Source organism: Gorilla gorilla, chromosome 4 (genome assembly GCF_029281585.2).
Source record: "Gorilla gorilla gorilla isolate KB3781 chromosome 4, NHGRI_mGorGor1-v2.1_pri, whole genome shotgun sequence".
Lineage (NCBI taxonomy): Eukaryota > Metazoa > Chordata > Mammalia > Primates > Hominidae > Gorilla > Gorilla gorilla.
In genome coordinates this window covers 92,328,351-92,349,808 of record NC_073228.2, presented here as the reverse complement: position 1 = coordinate 92,349,808, position 21,458 = coordinate 92,328,351, and the positions used below count along the sequence as shown (strand labels likewise).

The following is a 21,458-nucleotide window of genomic DNA, read 5'->3' as shown; positions in this document are numbered from 1 at the left end:
AACACATCAAAAATATTTTCCTGTGATAATTAGCATGAGCTGATTATATGTCATGTTACTTTTTTTATATTTCAGTGAGTTCTCATGTTCTCCAAAATATTGCCTTTTCTTTTTTTTCCCCAGAGACAAGGTCTCACTCTGTCGCCCAAGCTGTGGTGCAGTTGCACAGTCCTAACTCACCGTATCCTTAAGCTCCTGGGCTCAAGTGATCCTCCTGCCTCAGCCTCTAGAGCAGCTAGGACTGCAGTTTCACCCAGCTAATTTTTAATTTTTATAGAGATGGGGTCTCACTATGCTGTCCAGGCTAATCTTAAACTCCTGGCCTCAAGCCATCCTTCTGTCTTGGCTTCCCAAAACACTAGGATTACAGGCATGAGTCTCTGTGCCCTGCCAGTATTGCTTATTATTGAATATTCTTTTCCTCACTTTCTTCATGGTTTACACATATGTGGGAATGCGTATACTTGATATGCAGTTTTATTTTAATGTGATTGAGCCCTTGATACATATGTACCAGAGAAATTAGAAAAATATACTTTTTAATAGCTATTCATATTGTTTATGTGAGTAAATTTTATCTTTCATTTTACTCTGTAATGCCTAATAATGTGGGAGCAAAGGTCCCACACAGCCTTTAGCACTGAACTGACTTTGCTTCGTTTTAAGTAATCCATTCCTGAAAGGCATCAAACAGTAACATCTCTGCAGGAATCCTGTAGCTTGCTGGCTGTCTCCCTATCCCAGAGAGGACAGAAAGTTCTGAAGAGCTTACAGGCCAAGCTACTTTCTGCCAGCTTTGATTCTCCAAAGAGGGTGGGGAAGAAGGCAGTAAAATTGTGTGTATGCTTGAGTATGTGATTTGTTTTTTGTTCAAACCTGTAGCATGTGATAAAGTTACCTACCACCTTTAAAGGCATATAGGAGACCAGAATTAAATTCCAGATATCCAGTTTAACACCAGAGAGAAATAAGTTTACATCCTATCTTTTATCTTCAGTTATAACATAACCTGTTTTTCCTTTCATACCCTATGATTGGAATACAGCAGAAGTAACTCCTGTCTGGCTTCTCTTTGTTTTCTTATTGTATGTGCCTACTTAGTAGTCAAACACGTGTCTGCATTGATTACACAGGACAATAGCTTTGCTTGATTCCATAGTCATACATACCTCAGTTAATTCAGAAATTCTCTGCAGTTGTTACTGATGAAATGTTCTTTGTTAAAATGGTCCCCAAATTAGACACATAAAACTTTAAAAATCAGTTCACTTAAAAGGAAGCAAAGTATTTAATTTCCATGGTCATTTTGTTTTCTTTCCCCCATCACTTATATGTGACATACATAAGACAGCAAATTATGCTTTCTACAGAATCTTAAAAGTTCTAAAAGCACAGGAATGACTTTTTAAAATTTGTGACACTAAAACCTTGAACCCTGAAACCTAGAACTGAGTCTTCTCTTGTCATCAGCTCTGCTTTCTGCTTCACCTGAGTTGTTCATGCATCTCAGCCATCACAGCTGCTTTCAATCTCACTCCTAAACCCAAACTAATTCTCAGCTCTACTCTCCTTTCTTTCTCATTTGTAATTCTAACCATCTTCTCTGACCAAGTCTGTGTGTTCCACTTCCATTTATGCCAAGTTACATGTTATGGGGAAGGAGAAAGGTAAAGAAACCCTTGCAATGAGGATGGAGTATTTCTAGTAAATGTCTTTCCTGTATGATGGCCCATGAAGTCTTAGAGTCGCTGTAGGAGTGTGTACTGGTTTTATGGATATGAAGTGTATCATTTTTGCTTATGAAAAAATGAAAAGTAAAAAGGTAAAAATGTTGCTTGCAAAGCCAGAGGTCCTTTGGTGGAAGTAAAACTTTAAAAAATGAAAATATTTTACAATGTATAAGTTTTTTTTTCCCCAAGAATCTTTCTTAGAAATAAGCTGTAGCACAGAGAGTAATACTGAGTCAATTATGTGAATTTGAGTGAGAAGAAAGCTATTCTACAAAGAGTGATAAAGCTTCTCAGTAGTCCTATTATATTTGGTTAAAGGCCTGGATCATTAGTCACATTTCCACAGTGCTTGTATTTTACAATGTGGAGGTTTAAGGTACAAAACCCTATTATGTATGTTTTCATGGCTGTGTTAAAATTTTAATTTTCTTTCGTTGCCAGGCATACAAATTTTATACAAAGCTAAAAGCTGTGACTAGTTTAAGTTAAAATAAATTTTAAGGTTTTCTGGTTTAATAATCAGTTCTATATGTAGATTTGTTTATTAAAAGTCTACAAATGTTGCTTTTATTTGCTGTGGGAAATAAACAACTACAACAAACTAGTACAACTTAGTCACCATTTCTAAATTCCTTCAAAGGCTCTAACTTACTATATTCTTTTATTTACAAAAATGTTCTGCTTTAGATTAATAAGGAAAAACAAAACATTATACCCTGAAGTAAACTGCATAAGATTTCAGTTCTAGTGAGAAAAGGAATGAAACTCAGAGTTATTGAATCTGAGCCAAGGTACTTGTTTTATCTTGAAAAGCTGTATATGTCATGTTATGTCAACGCTTGTTTGTTGTATGAACATGGAGATTTTTTTGTGACATTAATGCTGTCATATTACTCAGATTTCAAGACAAAAATCTAGAGTTAAATAGAGATTTGGGGTAATAGGACATTATTTCTGTTTATTAATTTATAATTGAGTCTGACTTTGCTCTTTTAGCTGCAAAGTGATAATTTTTTTTTCTGAAACTGAAATTTTGTTCTGAAAATAAAAATTTTTCTGAAAATAAAAGATAGTTTTCTTTTGTATTTTAAATAAAGGTTGTATATTATGCTTTCAGAAATTTTTGGCTATTCTCTTCACAGTCTGGTTAGGTTGACGCTGGCTGTAAGCTTTTTTTTGTGGAATGGCGTTTTAAACAGGCACGATAGTTTTTTGCTTATATCTAAGGGAATTTTAGGTTCTTTTTCTCTGTAATTAAAGTAATGGAAACTGCATATCTAAGAAAGTATGAACAATATTTTAGTTTAAAATTATTTTTGTTAAAAAAATTTTTTTAACATTGGAAGATAGGATCAGATTATTTTTAAGACTTTTACTTAATAGGTCATTAGGATTAATGTACTTATTTTTAGTTTTCAGTGTATATCTGTAATAAGTTCTTGGTATAGTTTCTAGGTTTCTTTGCAATGTAGAATGTGAAGTATAATGTATTTTGAGTATTTTAGTTGCCTTTTCTTATGGAAAAACAGAGGTGGAAGATTTAATTATTTGAATAGAAAAACATTAGGGATTTTATTTAGTAGCAGTGATCAGAAAAACAATTGAATCTTTTTCACAGAATAGAAAAACTCAGTTTATATAAAAATCACTTAGTTGAGTGGAAATGTGTTCTATTTTGAAGAGATAATCATAAATTTGTGAAAGTTTTTTGAGAAATCTCTGTGTTTATTCCTTAGGATACTATTTATCATACTTGTGTATTAGCAACAAAATATTTCTTCTTGGAATATGGTCTATTTCTTCTCAAAAGAGCATTGAGATAATCTCGCTCCATCGCCCAGGCTGGAGTGAAGTCATGATCTTGACTCGTTGCAGCCTCAGCCTCCTGGATTCAAGTGATTCTTGTGCCTCAGCCACCTGAGTAGCTGGGACTATAGGCACGTGCCACCAAGCCTGGCTAATTTTTTGTATTTTTGGTAGAGATGGTGTTTCACCATGTTGCCCAGGCTGGTCATGAATTCCTGAGCTCAGGCAATTTGCTCACCTTGACCTCACAAGGTGCGAGGATTACAGGTGTGAGCCACTGGACCCAGCCCATAATAGTACTTTTGTAAGTGTATGTTATTTAATTAAGTTGTTATTCTAAATCTGAGAGAAATTTGCCATTTTAGACCTAAAACTTGAACCTGTTCATCATTTGGAAGCTTATCTTCAGGTTGAAGGTAAAAATATTTAAAATACTTCCTCCTGAGGAAATTGTCCTACTTGTCCTTGACTTTCTTTCCTATTAGAATTTAGTGTCTTTCTTTCTTGATTTGTCAAAATGTTTTGGTGGCGCTTTCTGCTAAAGCATGAATGTGGGGTAGGTAACTATTTTTAGACTTTGCAGTTTTGAAAGTGTTTTAATTTTATACTCATTCTGTTGGCATTTGGTTGGTTATAGAATTCTAGGTTATCCATATTTTTCTTCATAATTTTGAAGGCATTGCTCCATTGTCCTCAACCTTGAAAATTGCTATTAAGAATTACTTATCATGGTGATATTTAATCTTTTGCATATACCTAGTTTTGCTTTATTTTTCTTCTGAGGAAACTTTTACAGTTGTCTCTTGATTTGTCTTGTTTCTGAAAGTTCATGCTCATGTACCTCATGAGGATCTTTTTTACTTCCTTGTGGTGGGCTTTTGGTAGGCTCTTTAATTTGGAAACATCAAGTTTAGAAAATTTCTTTGATTATGTCTTTGAGAATTTCTTCCCTCTGTCCCTCCACTCCCATTTTCTTTCTCTGTCTCACTTTCGTTAGTCAGATATTGTATGTTCTGGATTAACCTCTCATCAGTTTTTGTCTTACTTTTTTTTTTTTTGGATGGAGTTTTGCTCTGTTACCAGGCTGGCATGCAGTGGTGTGATCTCGGCTCACTGCAACCTCCATCTCCTGGATTCAAGCAATTCTCCTTCCTCAGCTTCCCGAGTTAGCTGGGATTACAGGCGCCCGCCACCACACCCGGCTAATTTTTGTATTTTCAGTAGAGACGGGATTTTGCCATGTTGGCCAGGCTGGTCTCAAACTCCTGACCTCAGGTGATCTGCCCACCTCAGTCTCCCAAAGTGCTGGGATTACAGGTGTGAGCCACCATGCCCGGTCTTGTCTTACTTTTCATTTTGTCTTTTTGTTCTGCTTGATGGAACTTTTGACTTTTTTTTTTCTTATTTTTCTTGTCCTGTTTCTCGTTGATGTCTAACCATTCATTTTTCATAGCATCCTGATCTTATTTCAAAGATGCATTCATCTTTGTCTAGCTTTATGAAATATACATATCCTATGTTTATAAATATCTCTAAAAATATGTGTGTATGTTTCTGTATATATAGTTATATACCTAAACTTCATTCTGCTGTGTCTGTCATCTCTTTTTTTCTTGAAGTTACTTTTTTTCTGTTGCTGATTTTAGCTCGTGTTTTTTTTTTATAAGATGTGATGCTCTAATACATCTTATTAGATGTATTAGATACATCTAATAATAGTTGCCTAACTATGGCTTGCAGTATCTGGGTTGCAGCCTGTTTTTGTACAGCTCTTGAGCTAAGATGGCTTTTTAACATTGTTAAAGGATTAGAGGAACAAAGTAGGCAGAAGAATATGCTACGGAGACTGCATATGGACCACAAAGCCTGAAGTATTTACTATCTGGTCTTTCATAGAAAATGTTTTCCGATTCCTTTTTTAATGTCTGAGGATTCCTTTCATTTTTAAGAGATGGCCTCTAAAAGCTGATTGGAAGCTCTGTATGTAATTAGGGCTTGGTTAGTTTCACTAAAGAATAGCTTGGTAATACTAAAACCAGCTTTATTTTAGGTAGCCCATAGTGTCATTGTTTATTGGTCTTTTCCTTGAGGCCTTTCAGTTTCTCTAGAGGAGAATCTCTTAATCTCCTGCCTGGAGTGTACAAACCTGCTACACATGTTTCCAAGGTGAGTACTACCTTTGAATGTGTAGACTTTCACCTAATCATCCTGTTTTTGATGCAGTTGACTAAATCTAAACTCTTCTGTACCTCAGGTTCAGTTTCTTCAGAGGCAAAAATCTTAGTCTTCTGCTGGAGTCAGAGTGGCCTGGCTGCATAGAAAGGCAATCAGAGTGGAGAGTTGTGAGTCTAGTTGCCACCTACATAGAAGTCAGTGCACAGCACATCACTGCCTGTATACTTCTTAATCTTGTACCTCTTAAAATAAATTATCATAGAATTTTAAAGATTTAAACACAATCAGGAATGGTATTATCTGTTTGTATTGTATTGATCCATATGTTTTTGTATACATTCCCATATTTTTGGTATTGCATGTTAAATATTTAATTCAGTTGTCTAGAAAACATTAAGTTGTTGCTGAGAACTAGGAAGACTTAATCTTTGCTTTTCAAAATAGCCCTGTGAGGTTGTGGACTGGCGGCATTTTACAAATGAAGAAACTAAGACACAGAGAAATTAATTTTCAAGTGGAAGATCACATAGTTTAGTAAGAGTAGAACCAGGATTAAGCCAGACACTCTAGGTCTAGAGAATGCTTTCTTTACAACTTTGTCACACTATAGTTTAAGATAGTATATGATTACATGGCAAGTGAATTATATTAGTAAGTGATACAATAAGTTCAAAAGAGGAAAAGAATGGCCTCACCTGGGAAGGTAATGTTAAGTATCATGAAAGATATGGAGCTTTTGTTGAGTCTTGGATTGGGTAGGAGGAGGGAAGAGGGCAGTTCAGATGATAGATTATGATCCAAGACAGTGTAGTGATGACACTCAGGAGATGGCAAGTACACTATTCTGATTGAGGTGGCGATTTGGGGACTATTGAATGAAAGCTTGAACGTGTGAGTGTGGCCAGATCATAGTATTACATATGGGTTATTGGGAGATGGTGTTCTAATGTGGAACTCAATAAATAATTAGGTTTTTAAGATTTATCCAGTATGCAATATGAAGTGAGGATGCAGTGATTATACCATTTTAGGCATTTGTGGTGTGGGACTGTAAAGTATTAGTGATAAGTGCAAGATCATGCTTCATGTCTGGATCAGATTGCATGTAATTTTGTTTTCCTTTAGTGTTGACATATTTTGTAATTTCATTATTCTAGGATAACAAAGTGTGGTGGTAGGTGTAATTTTTGGGAAATTTTATTCTGATGATTTGGTACCACTTTTGGCCAAAGATACTATTTTGTTTTTCAGTGTAAGAAAAGAAGTTGGAAATTGTCTCCTTACAGATTCTAGTAAACATTTTCAGTAAAAATAAAGCAGTGTTTTTCAAACCTGAGTTTAAGGCATTTAGGCTATGAGAGATCATAGCTGTATCTTAAAAGCAGTTCAGTTGTAGTTTTGCAGTTTGACTATATTCATCTTTCTTTGTCCTCCTCTAATATGTAAGCTCTTCCTTATAATGCCAAGAAAGAGATGGATGGACCTGTATTGTTTGATACAGGTTGAGCATTACAATCCAAAATCCGAAATGCTCCAAAATCCGAAACTTTTCAAGTACTGACATAACACCAGAAGTAGAAGACTTTACACTGGGCCTCATGTGAGAGATTGCGGTTAAAATGCAGTCAAAATTTTTTTCATGCACAAAATTATTAAATATGTTGTATAAAATTACCTTCAGACTATGTGTGTGAGATATATATGAAAGGATTCTTCTGATTATGAGAATGTTTTAATTCTTTACTTCTGTCAGGGCAGTTCTGTTTTGAAAAGATTTTCTGTTACTGCTAAAAGTACCACATTGACTTAGGTGCTATGTACAGTGTTTTAGAGGCAATATAATCAATTGTTACGTGCACAGATTCTAGATCCAGACTGTCTAGTTTTAAATCTCAACTTTCTCTAATCTAGCTGTGATTTTGATATTTTTACTTTTACCTCTCTGCCACAGTTGTTTTTTTGTTGCTGTTGTTGTTTGTTTTTTGTTTTTTGTTTTCCTGAGACGGAGTTTCACTCTTGTTGCCCAGACTGGAGTGCAGTGGTGCTATCTCGGCTCACTGCAACCTCCGCCTCCCAGGTTCAAGCGATTCTCCTCCTCAGCCTCCCGAGTACCTGGGATTGTAGGCGTGTGCCACCATACCCGGCTAATTTTTTTTTTTTGGAGACGGAGTCTCACTGTGTCACCCAGGCTGGAGTGCAGTGGCGCGACCTCAGCTCACTGCAAGCTCCGCCTCCCGGGTTCACGCCATTCTCCTGCCTCAGCCTCCCTAGTAGCTGTGACTACAGGCGCCCGCCCCCATGCCCAGCTAATTTTTGTGTTTTTAGTAGAGACGGGGTTTCATCGTGTTAGCCAGCATGGTCTCAATCTCCTGACCTCGTGATCCAGCCGCCTCGGCCTCCCAAAGTGCTGGGATCACAGGCGTGAGCCACCACGCCCGGCAATTTTTGTATTTTAAGTAGAGACGGGGTTTCGCCGTGTTGGCCAGGCTGGTCTCATACTCCTGACTTCAGGTGATCCGCCCGCTTAGACCTCCCAAAGTGCTGGGATTACAGGCGTGAGCCACTGCGCCCGGCCCACAGTTGTTTTTTGTTTGTTTGTTTAAGTTTTTTAAAATGTCTGTAAAGTAGCAATAATAATGTGGTTAATGTGAGAATTAAAAGTTAATTGGTAATGCCCGGCATATGGCAAGTACTAAATGATAGCTGTTATTTTCCATGCTTGACATAAACTTTACGTAAAGGTTGCTTTTCTAGGTTTGTTTGCCAAGCACCTTAGTTTGTTTTGCGATTTGAAGAAGAACAATTTGGTGTATAATGGAGATCTGAGTTCTATCTTTGGGCCATGCACTGATTTAACCTTGATTAAATCAATTTGTGTGTGTTGGGGTGGTTCAGATAAGATAATCTCTTCAGCCTATTTTAACAGGTGAACATGTTGAAACTTTTGCTGTTTTTGAATACTCAGATGGAACTTGTTTTCTCTAAAGATTTTTTCTTATTACTAACGTGAAGTGGTGACCCCAGACACTTAGTTTTCATACCACAGATCAACAATAGCTACTAGTAAAATTCTCAAATTTTAACTTGTTGAATTATTACGGAGGATTCCTGTGTTATGTGTTTAATTATAAATGTAAACTGGTTTAACAGACATGCCTAATAAAGACAGTTCTCTAGAATAACCTCTACCCTGGCTTTTCGTGTCACTGAGAACATACTGCATAAAAATCTTGAAATAACCTTCTAGTAAAATTTGAGTGAGATAAACTAGAAATACATTCCATAGCTACAACTTAGTATATGGGTGCTCTTTTCCTTAATTTAAAAGTGTTATAAACTCCACTTAGAAATAAATGTTGTAGTCAAATTTTATTGCAATCAAGTCCTATAAAGATCATTGTGTATAGCTCCTATAAATTTATTGTGGTTTTTCCTGAACTTTTCCTTCTGCAGCAAAGTTCTATTTTCATTAACTACACACTATTTTAAAGTAGAAGATGGTGGTGAAAGATCTGTTTGTGTCACCTTTGGATTTTTTTTCTTTGTCAAAGCAATGGCAGTGTTGATTGTAACAGAAAATTATCTGGAATTTGGACTTGAAACAGGTAATAGTTTCATACAACTTTAAAAATCAATTTTGCTTTATCTAGTGTTAATATTTTTGACTTCAGTATTTAAGTTTTATGTCTGATAAATATTTAAAATTAAATTTAAAGTGTATACTCTGTAATGTTCAAAATAATTAACCTTTATTATTAAGATCTTCATTTTTTGCTTTTGTTTTAGCTAAGTTTTTAATTAATGTTTTTTCCAAAAATACTGTCTCATTTTTTTCCTTACGGTTAAATAAGTTTCTGTAATGCTAAAGTTTACTCTCATAGTTGAAGAATTAATGCAAATTTTATGCACACTCATGGAATGTACAAATATCAAAGGGACGTTTTCAAAGACTGTTCCTGCTAATAACCAAATTTTATTGCATTATGGCATACTAATTAACACATGAAAGAGCTAAGCTAGTCACTTCAAAATTTAAGATGCTCTGTTTTCCAGCATTTTATTTCCATGGAAAGATTCTGTATTTCACATTTGTGATAAGAGTAATCTGTTGTTTTTTTTTTTTTTCTACAGGGTTTACAAATTTTTCAGACAGTGCGATGCAGTTTCTTGAAAAGCAAGGTTTAGAATCTCAGTAAGTTTTTGAAAAATTAAGCATTATTTAAATTTAACCTTTTCTATTTTTAATAAAGCAGTATTTACTATAAATAGCTGTTTTAAATTAGTAAAGAGTTTTAAGTTGGACTGTCACTTCTAGAAACATCCTTACTCATAATTTTTACGACTATATAAAGTTAGTATCTTTTATAGAATTCTTATGTAAATTTGCATTTCTTAAATTCCTCTCCCTCAAGAGATTAAATTTATATCCAAGTTATATGTCAATTCCCTGTTGAATGTGTAGGTTAGGTTGCTGTGACTATGACTAAAGAGTTGCCTCATTTAGTTTACAGTTCACCAGAATCCATTATAGGTACTTGAATAATAGCAATCTTTTTGTAGAAATTTGCTTTGTTTTACTGTTATTGTTATTTGTAAGATAATTGATTAGAAGAAAAGAAATTCTTCAAAAGCTAATTATAAAAATTTATCAGCTTTTTAAAAAATTTTATTTTTAGGAGTCCTGTTTCAAAACTTACTTTCAAATTTTTCCTGGCTATTTTCTGTTCACTCATTGGGGCTTTTTTGACATTTCCTGGATTACGACTGGCTCAAATGCATCTGGATGCCCTGAATTTGGCAACAGAAAAAATTACACAGTAAGCGGAAAATGTACATAAGCACATGCAGATAAATATATGTTTTCCATCTTAATGAAGGTATAATATTGTAATGTAATCATAAATTATTGTATTGAAAATTAATAACCATTTCATGTCACACTACTTCCTCTTTCAACTATAAGCACGTTTCTTTTATTTGCTTCTAAATTTTGATCTTGTATTTAAAAAGATACATCATCGATTACTAAATTTGTCTTACCTGTTAAAATGAAAATCTCAAAATTTGTGTTCTTTCTAATTCAGGGGCTTATGTTGCAATCTCTACAACTAAACTGAGGATCCATAGAAATTTCCCTTAAAAAATAAGATCATTTTACTTTAAAATATTGTTTTAAATTTTCATATAAATCTATTTAAATTAACTTTTTAATGTAAAATTTTATTTAAAAACATTTTAAAACTTAAAGTTGTATGTAAGAGGTATTTGTTTTCCTTAAGTTACTGACCTGCTTATTAGACTCTTATTAAAATAATACATTATTTTGGGATTGTTAGTACTCTGCAATGTTATATGTTGTACATTACTTCTAACTACCAAATTCTATTTTAGTTCTGAAATTATATGTTAGTTTGGACAAGTCATATTTCATCTTCATATGTAGTTCAAAGCCCATTTACTATATTCTTTGTGCTTGTCACAGATTTTTTTTTTGTTGATGTAGACATCTTGGCAGAAAGATAGGCTTATATCTACTTCAAATCATATTCAGATCAAAGTTCCTGTCTCATCGTTTTGTTTTGCAGTAGAAGCCCAACTTGAGAATATTTCATTTTGATATGTGTATTTATAACCATTAAGTTTATCTGGGTGATCTTATTTCCTAACATTTCTATTCTTTAAAACCTATTTTTAATGATGCGGATTATTTAGTCTTTTCACATTCTTGTCTCTCTTACCTGTCATTTCCCTTTAATTTAATTTTGACTGTCTTTTTTTTTAACCTCGCTTCCATTTTTCTACATAAGCTTTGTACGTGTGTTTACTTACTATCACCTCCCACTACACACTCCTTCATCCCTCTTTTTTTTTTTTTTCTCCTTTTACTCAGTGTGCTTTTGGCTGCATCCCGTCTTTCTCCCACCACCCGTCTCCCTAATGGCTTCTTTTAAGACAAAACCTGGTTCTCCCCCTCCTCTCTGCACACACACTTCAGTCCACTAACCCCAGTATTATGATTTAAATAAGCTGAAAAGGGTGGGTGGAGGGGAGCCCTTCACAAGCTACTGAAACCGCTGTGGGCTGCTCCTTGATACTAGAGTGTTCCCTAGCAACACTGCATACCTAATACTGCTTCTTTCTTCCCCACATCCGATGGTTTACCCAGGCTGTGGGATGAAAGAATCACTTTATAAAAACATTTAAAGCATTTGGTGGTGGTTGGAGGTGGAGTGCACATTTTAGTGTTCTTTTTAGTAAAATGTGCCTTCATTTTAAGATTTTTTTCCCTTGGGGGATTTGGGGTTTTATTTTATTTTCAGTTTATTGCAGCCCCTCATTGTGTTGTAGCACTCTGCCTTGATGCAAGGGTGTGGGCAAGCTAGTTCTGTTGTGAGAGTAACATGACTGGCACAAAGAGCAGCATTCTCTTCACCCCCATGGCTAGGCACTAGGATGTGTTTTTATATCAGAGGTTAGAGTGGGAGTTCTGCCTTTCCCTGTCAGGTGTTTGTGGCTTCCTGACCCAGCCCTGTTCACTCACACAGATCACTGTCTGCCTGTGTAGTGATACTTTAAAATGTGGTGTTTGTGTGTATTTTGAACCCTCCAGTTTAGCTCTTAAGTGTGGTTGATAATGAAAGCAGTTTATGGTAATAAAATGGGTGAAGAATTTGGGTTTTTTCTAAAATAAGAAAAATTTTTATCAGCCATCTGTCTCTGTAGGATACAAACTTGGACAATTAACAATGAAGTTATAGCACATACCTGAAACCTTTGCTGTATTAGGTATATTGCCTTGTCAGGAGTAATGCAAATTTTACATATATATATATGTAGGATAGGGAAATTATTTCAAGTGTGTTCATACTCATTCAAAAAGAAATTAAAATGTGGAATCACTTACGATTGTTAACAATGGAAGTTAAAAATTATAAATGATCATTACACGTTAAAAGGTTCCTCAGTTGCGGGTTGTTGCAGTAGGTTCCATCTGCCATATGCCTTCTAGTAATATGGACCTGGCTAACCACTATCATTTACTTGTAGATAATGAGGAGACACTTTGTTTCAGTTGCCCTAGAAAGTATCAGACGACTCTTCTGTACTGAAAATCCATTAGATTCATTGACTATATAAAGTTAGAATCATTAAATACCTGCTTATTAAATCAGGAATAAAGTATGGGATTATTAAAGAATACTAGAATAGAAGTGAACAAATCTGAATTTTAGTCCTATATTTACATTAACTGTTATTGCCAAGAGCAAGTCATTTAACTTTTCTGTATCTAAATGTTCTCATTTGAAAAATTAAGATAATGATATAATTTCTCACAGGCTCAAATCAGTGTTAAATCATAATGATAAATATAAAATGATGGTGACAGTAGTATCGTAAGTAGTAGAATACTGCAAATAAGCTCCTACCTCCATTTTAGTAAGACCCCAGCTTCTGTAGTTTATTAGCACGTGCTGTTTCTGAATTTTTATATTTATTTCTTACGTACTTTCAGAACTTTACTTCATATCAACTTCTTGGCACCTTTATTTATGGTTCTGCTCTGGGTAAAACCAATCACCAAAGACTACATTATGAACCCACCACTGGGTAAAGAAAGTATCCCTTTGTAAGTATGGGCATTTGAGGGCTGATTTTTATCATCAAAACTGCTTTACTAAATGTTATTTACTGTATTTGGTTTTCAGTGATAAAATCAGGACACTGTATTTTTCAGACATTAATAGGAATGCTAAAAGATGTGTTAGAAAATTGAAACTACAGACCATCATTTAACATTTTTGTGATCTTTATTAGTTAATGTTAATGATTATTACCTTGCACTAATATTACCTTATACACTATTTTTTTCCTCCTCTTTACGTCCAGTCGTCATCATTTTTCTGTTGTCATTGTGGCTATTGTTCAGATACCTTCTGGAGTTCTTTTGTTTTAATTTTGAAAATTATGGAGAAAAAAAGTAGTATAAATGGAAACTCATATACTCAACACCTATGTTTGACAGTTGTTAACATTTTCCATATTTGCTTCATCCATTTTTTGTTTTGTTTTTTGATGAAGCATTTTTGAAGTAAATTAGAGACATAACAGTTTTATCCCTTAGTACTTTCTTTAGTTTGCACCTCTAAAAAAAATAAGGATGTGTTCCTATATAACAATAACATCATCGTACCTAACAATTATCTAATACTAATACCTTAACATTATTATCTAATACTAGTTTATATTTCTACAGTTAGGCAACTGTATTTTAGCAGAAGAAGATGGTGAGGAAACAGTTTATTAATAGGCATTAATAACTAGACTTGATCTGTTAGCCTTGTAGAACTGTTAGAGTTATAGAAAGTTTCAGACAGAACTGGTTCAAACTCCAGCTCTCCTCCTCACTAAAATCTTCATTTGAGGCAGATTATTTAACTTCACTGAGCCTCTGTTTCCCCATCTGGAAGATGAAGATAATAGTATCTAACTCACAAGGTTATCATTGGAATAAATGAAAGAACACATGTAATGCAACCAGCTGGAATTAAGTGCTTAATAAATGTTCTTTTCACTGCTTTGCCTCATCAGAATTAAAATAGAAATACTTGACTAGTCATTGACTCTGCAGTGTACCTTTTATATTGTGTACTTCTTTTAGATCCTGGTACCAGTTTGTCTTGGAATATATATAAAATCAGTGATGACCATGATAATTTCTCTTTTTAGAGTTAATCCTATTGAACCCAGGAAATAGCCACTGAAAAAGTAATGCTTCCCCGCCACCGACACACACTAATTACCTTAATGGTAATTTAACTTGACAGATTCCCTAAGTATTGAAAAGTAATTCTAAGGATCTAAGGTTCTAGAAAAGTCTCAGAGAAACTACTAATTCGTATCTTTGATACTGAAAGCATTCCCAATCCTTCCTTGAGATTTGGTCATGGAAACTGGATTTCATACTCCTGTAACTATGTTCCCTGATTTTTATATTTGCCTTAGTTAAATTGAGAAAATAAGGAAACTAGCATTTATAAAACACTTATATACCAGTTATTATGTGAGATATTGATACTTTACATATTGTATCTTCTTATGGTAATTGTCCATTTGTTGCTGTTGTCATCCTATTTTATACATGAAATAACAGGCTCAGAGGTTAAATAATTTGACTAAGGTTATTCAGCCAGATCGCGTGTACATAAAACACTTGGTAGTTATACCAACATTCACTTCCCACTTCCAGTCTGATTAAACTTCATGTGGATTTATTAGTAGTGAATACTTTATTTAATAGAAATGGGAATAAGGAACTTTTCTCTTGTGTGTATATTAAATTATAGGAAAAATGTTGTTTGTATATAAAGACCTGAGGTTCTCTTTCTATAGCTTTTTCCCCCTTTGTCCCATCCCCATTTCTGACCTGTTTCATAAGCATTCCAAGCAAAATTATGGTTTTACCTCTGCTCTCTTTTATTCTTCTTTAATTTGAATTCATGGTTAAGTTATTAGAGGCAGTTTTTAATTTTTGTTAAAAATCTAAAATGCATGTGATAGATTGTGAAAAAATGGCTGCCCATCAAAAAGGGTAGGATGAAGGAAAAATGAAGTGACAGGTTCTTCTTCTGTCACAGACAAATTGATTTGTGGAAAGGTCTTTGTAATCAGAAGCAAAAATATGGTATAATGTAGTTTCAACCCAGAAATGTATTTGAGTCCATCATGTGTTCTGATAAAGCATTGAAAAAAATAAAATATGGTTAACAGCGTCCATGTGTGCTCATAATCTCCTAAGAAGAACACAGCATATACAGGAAAGCTCAGAATGGCATCAGGAATTTAGGGTGGTTTCTTCTACCTGTTCTTTCCCTATATACTTTAAGCTCCTCCTCATGCTCCTTCTTGAGATACTCTATCAGATCAACTTATCAGATATTTATGATGATATTGAATAATCTAATTAGAAAGTACTATTTAATGACTATTATCCTAAATCCTCAACTCATAAACTGAACAAATAATTTTCTAGTTCACTACCTTATTCTGTTCCTTTCATTCACGTTGCCTGTTATCCTCAAAGGCTGTGAAATAGCTGTCTTCAGGCTGCTCCCAGTTAGTTGTCCTTGTTGCACAACTGGAGGGAGCACAGTATTGTTTATAGGTCCCCAGGAAAGGGTCAAGGCTGTGGGTAGGCTTGTGTCTTATGTACTGTTACTCTCACGTGATGGCTCGTTAATCTCATTGTTCATTGTAGTGGAAACATGTTGATAAAATGTTATGCCTGTATCTTTCTTAGCCAACATTGCTTTTCCATTGAAATTTTATGTCCATGTCCCCTCATGACTTAATAAAAAGAAATGAGAGAGTATATGTAGTAAAGCCTTTGTCCCATCCCCATTTCTTACCTCCATTTCATAAACAGTTCGAGCAAAATTTTACACTTCAAATTTTCCTATATTGTAGTTTTAGTTATGAGGGGTTTTTTTAAATCTTTTCTCATTTGTTCTTTATATGCATCCATTCTACTGTCATGTTAAGAATTTCAGGGAGACCCTTCTGAGTTCCAGGTTTTATCTGGCAAATGAGTCTGTGCATTACAATAGTCATTTTAAGTGCCTGATAGGTACTAGATATAAGACTAGATGCCAAGGGTGGTCTAGTCACTACATTCAAATTACTTGCAATGTAGTTCTTCATCAGAGCAGAAATCCGTGGTCTTTTAAAAACATTAAACACCAAAAGGACATCAGAAGTTATCTCGTCTTTCTAAAAATTCTTTAAGCAGCCCTCATCAGTGGTCTGGTTTCTGAAACGGTGTCCTTCCATTATGTATTTTCACCTGGAATCCTAACCTTAACCTTGAGGAATTGCTCAGAACCGAGCCAGCTTCAATGCATAGCAAGTTAAATGAATTGTTGTAGAGGAATCTCAGGCATCTGATTTCTTCATGATATATCAGAATTTTTGATTTTCCAGTGGTCCCAAGTAAAAGCTCAGCAGAGTGAAAGATCCCATCCAAGTAGGTATATGATCAGGCAAAGCTGTAACCAGTGATGCTGGGTAATTGACTTGATTAGCCCCACAGGCAATCCCTGCAGTTTTCTTTCTTTCCCCAACTTGTCTTTTCATGTCACAGCCAGTTTTTATCCATGGAGGAGGGTATATAGAGAAAAGGATCTCATGTATTGCTCTACTTTTTTCTTCTAGATACCTGTTAACTTCTTACGCTTTCATGATACATTTATCTAGTTCTGTTATTCAAGTTAAAGTATTATACAGATAAGTCTATGGCAGAGTCAGATTCTTTTATGTGTCTAACTGTTGCGAAGTATAGACTTCTTATATCTTATATGGTGACCATTAACATATAACGAGCATGCTAGCATATTGTTGTCTTTGAGAGCACCGTATCAACTTTTTGATCTGTAGAATGACAGAAGCCACATTCGATACTCTGCGACTCTGGTTAATAATCCTGCTGTGTGCTTTGCGGTTGGCCATGATGCGTAGTCACCTGCAAGCTTATTTAAATTTAGCCCAAAAATGTGTGGATCAGATGAAGAAAGAAGCGGGGCGAATAAGCACGGTTGAGCTACAGAAAATGGTAAGTTTTATACCCTAGTCAAAATGAAAAATAGCAAAAACCGCACTGTAAAAAAAAAAAAAAAAAAATTGGTTTCCTTTAGTAGATAGTATTTCAACCCATCATATTCTTATTATAAATAAACAGAACAATCTTAAGTTGACAGATATCAAAGAGACCTTGATCTGATTTTGGTGCCAAGTGAAGGAAGAGGTCTTAATTCCTCTTCCTGCCTTAAGTGCTTGGTGTCATACAGTGGGTGGTACAAAGCTGTTTTATGCCTAATATTGCTAAATGGGACCCTTCTAATTGATTTGAAAGACATTATAACATATTGTCCAGACTTTAAGACTTAAAAAGTAGGAAATACTACTTTTAGTGGCTAAATTTATTCATTTTAATATTACTCAATTTACTTGAACATGAAATGTAAGTATTTAATTTATTTGAGGCTTCCAGAGAATAAAAGGACAAGGAATCCATCTGCCACTATAGTGGACCAATAACTTGATTCTTTTTTTAAGAGAGGTGGTTTTTAGCTACCTTGCTTTATTATTATTATTGTTATTTTATTTTTTGTAGAGACAGGGTCTCTCTGTGTAGCCCAGGCTTGTCTTGAACTCCTGGGCTCAAGTAATCCTCCTGCATCACCTCCCAAAGTATTGGCATTACAGGCGTGAGTCACCACGCCCAACCAGCTTCAGTTTTTGATTCACCTCCATAGTTAGGGGCATTTATTAAGATTTAAACAACTTTTTTCTGTTTTACCTTTTATATATTTTTATATTTTCCATAGTTTGACTTCAAATATGTTCATGTAGAATGGGGACTTAATGTTTTTATTTATGAGGGATTTATGCTCATATGTGGCTCTGCCTACTATTGTTATTTAGTTGGATATTTTAGGTAGATGCCCTTACATTGTGTTTTATCTTTGAAATATAAGTAAATGTATACCATTTGAATCTTAGTCATTATTTTCTCCAATACATATACATCATTTAAGAATTATTTTTAAGGAATCTATTTTAATATTCTCACGTTCTAAAAACTTGTCTTCAAATTGAGCCTTTCCAAAGTCATTTTGAGGACATTTATCATGCAGCACAACTTATTGACATTTAGCTTCCTTCTTGTGAAAGGATTATCTCTTAAGCATTTTGGTATGGCAATTATATGAAAGTTTAATTCACTCCTAACATGTCAGTTGCATTAGACACTTAAGAATGTTGTTGGTTGCAGGTGGCTCGAGTCTTTTATTATCTTTGTGTCATTGCACTGCAGTATGTGGCGCCTCTGGTAATGCTGCTTCACACAACTCTGCTTTTGAAAACACTAGGTAGGCATGCCCTGGCAACTAGGAAGCATCTTTTACTTTCTACCTATAATTAATAAAGCTTTTTGTCACCAACAAAGAAATGCAACTCTTAAAATTGTTTCTCTTTTTAAAAGTTGTAAAAAGAACCATGGGAAAGTTTTAGCTGTGGAAGGTGATTTATCATCTTCATTTTGAAAACTCAGGCCCATGGTTTTATAACTTTATGCTTCGTCTTCAAGAATTGTTTACTAAAGGTTAAGTCTCAGATTTACTCAGTAACTTTAGTAAGCACTGTTGATCTTAGTTACTTTCGTGTTATAAGAGGATGATTTAAGGTTTTGTTATTGCCTAACATTTAAATTATTACAAGGCAATTATAAACTTACATAAATTACAGAATGCTATGGTAAGTTCTAGTTTAGATAACTTACATCAAAAGGGTGAAGATTTCTTAGTACAAAATTCTACAAGTCTCTTCACTAAGCTATCAAGTCCCCATGTGGTGTTGTTATTCAAGAGGTATCTATTATTGCATTGATCATTTCCCCTTTCTTAGATCAGGCAATCAGCCACTGTTAGGGTTTAAGAAACCCGAAAGAACTAAAACTATTATTTGGCTTCATGGACCTAGTAGGTGTCATAGACTTGATGATAGGTATAGGTGCCCTGTAAGAATCTACGGAATGTAAAGGGATAGGTAGTTCAATTGTAAATTAAGTGGCTCGTATCCTATCCACTGTAGGAAAGTATATGATGAAATAAATTTTTGGAAGCTATTAATAGGTTTCCACATTGGAATCATAGTTAGTTTCTGAGAAAGGAATTTATTTTGATATTCTAGAAGTAGAGAAGATTTCTCAGAAGTTATTGAATCTGTCCTGGTCACTCCAGTAGAGTTAGCTGATTAATTTCTTATACAATGAGGAAATTGTTTTGTTATTTTACCAATTTTTAGTGCAGTTAATTAAAAATATATCAGACTTTTTGCTTTAATGTGTACCTTTACTGATGAGGCCAGATAGTCTCTAGTCAGGTTAATTTTTTACGGATCTAGAAGGATTATTATTTTACTTTATTTTCAACATAAAATGATGTACTGTGCCACAAAACATATTGTTAATTTCAAATATAGAAAGATTTTTTTTTTAACAAAAAGCTTTGTAATTAGTTACTCTTCAAATTGTATTTGTGTCTTTGATTTTCTAGGTAATCATTCCTGGGGTATTTATCCAGAATCTATCTCTACCTTACCAGTGGATAATAGTCTACTGTCCAATTCTGTTTACTCTGAATTACCATCAGCTGAAGGGAAAATGAAGGTAACTGTTACACAAATAACAGTGGCACTGAGCAGCTTAAAAAATATTTTTACTCCTCTTCTTTTTCGAGGACTTCTGTCTTTTCTGACCTGGTGGATTGCTGCTTGCCTCTTTTCTACAAGCCTTTTTGGGCTTTTCTATCACCAGTATCTGACTGTGGCATGAATCTCAGTTAACAAAAAAGCATATCCAAATCACCCTTTAAATTAAAATATTTGTGCCCTTAAAGGGCTGATGAAAACCAGAAGAAAGCAAATACAATGGGAAAAAAAAAAAAACATATCAGAATGTCTTGTATTAAATGTTTCCTCTGTATTCTCAGGGTGAATTAATGTAGTAATATTTAAAATTACAAAATAGATTGTTAACTGTTACACTGTGGCATTGGAATTTTAACTCTTTGTATTTACTGGTATGAGAGGGCTATCTACAAGGGTAATATTTCTGATTACCCTGGTTTACAGAAACCTCCAGCAGTCTTTGAAACATCTCACATGACTCTAGTTATTGATTGCTTTTAATGGTTTTATGGTACTGTTGATAGTCATAGTGGCTGCCTATAGAACAATCTTCAAACTGAGCCATGCTTTAGGGGAGGGAAAGGGGCTAAAGTCTCTTCTGTTGGTAATATATTAGTTACTCTTGAAACAATAAAATCCAACAGAAAGGAAGAGATAGCTACTGTATATTACAGTAAAGAAAGCTGCATAGTTATTTTAAATTTAATGGAGATGAATATGGTTAAAATATATAACTACTGCTGCTTGAGAATAGCAAGAGTATTGTTTTAAAACATATTCCACCCAACTTGAGAGTTCTTTTAAAATGATTGGCCATATGAACATTTGTAATCTTGCCATTAGGTTTGGACCTGCCATATTTTGTTTTATTCTATGATCCTAACTAGTTCCTTTTAATAGGCTAAAAATATTTATCAATACTGATCAGACTTTAAAGAAATTACTTTGTAAACCTGCTGACTACCTGTATGTATTGTATATATATTATATATTAAACATATAATATATTGAGATTATAAAAGATGAAAATATTGAATCCTTATAATATTTTAAGTTGCAGAATGTATGTTAAAAAGTGACTTGAATGAGATGTATTTGTATCTAGAAATTTTATTTCTTTTTGGAATGAGATTAAAATACATTTTGAAAGTTCAGCAGAGTAAGCAATTTATTTGTGTTGCCTATGTGTGAGTGTATTTAAAGTTTTATGGACGCTTAATGATTTCTCCCAAATTAAAATTCTTTTTCTGTCATTTCCAAAAATCAGAATCTTTCCCTCTCAAATCAGGTCTACAGGTATCATGTATGCCTTTGTTAAATAGGACTTGTTTTAAATTTGTAGTTTCTAGAATCAGAAATATTTTTGTTTTACTGGCCAAAACAGATAATTTGAATGAAACATTCAAGGGAAATGAAAAAAAGTAAAACTCTTTTTGATGCCTTTTACATCTAAAGTTCAAAATGAAGGGTCAAGATTGTAAAATGTGTAAGAGATAAAGGTAGTTT

General features: G+C 34.2%; 1 protein-coding gene across 9 annotated transcripts in view; it reads left to right on the top strand.

Moving 5' to 3' along the window:
• Window positions 1-21,458, top strand: part of TMEM161B (transmembrane protein 161B) — an 82,700-nt gene that overhangs the window by 52,009 nt on the left and 9,233 nt on the right. For 6 of the 9 annotated variants that reach the window (XM_031011155.3, XM_063706659.1, XM_055387475.2 and 3 more), the window contains 7 exons: window positions 9,165-9,316; window positions 9,843-9,903; window positions 10,388-10,528; window positions 13,225-13,338; window positions 17,142-17,316; window positions 18,538-18,634; window positions 19,820-21,106. In XM_031011155.3, the coding sequence (XP_030867015.2) occupies window positions 9,165-9,316; window positions 9,843-9,903; window positions 10,388-10,528; window positions 13,225-13,338; window positions 17,142-17,316; window positions 18,538-18,634; window positions 19,820-20,097 (1,018 nt within the window). In that variant the 3' untranslated portion in view covers window positions 20,098-21,106. Of the gene's footprint in view, window positions 1-5,684; window positions 5,703-9,164; window positions 9,317-9,842; window positions 9,904-10,387; window positions 10,529-13,224; window positions 13,339-17,141; window positions 17,317-18,537; window positions 18,635-19,819; window positions 21,107-21,458 lie in introns of those variants that run through there. The other 3 variants (XM_055387479.2, XM_055387481.2, XM_031011159.3) reach the window with 3 other exon arrangements.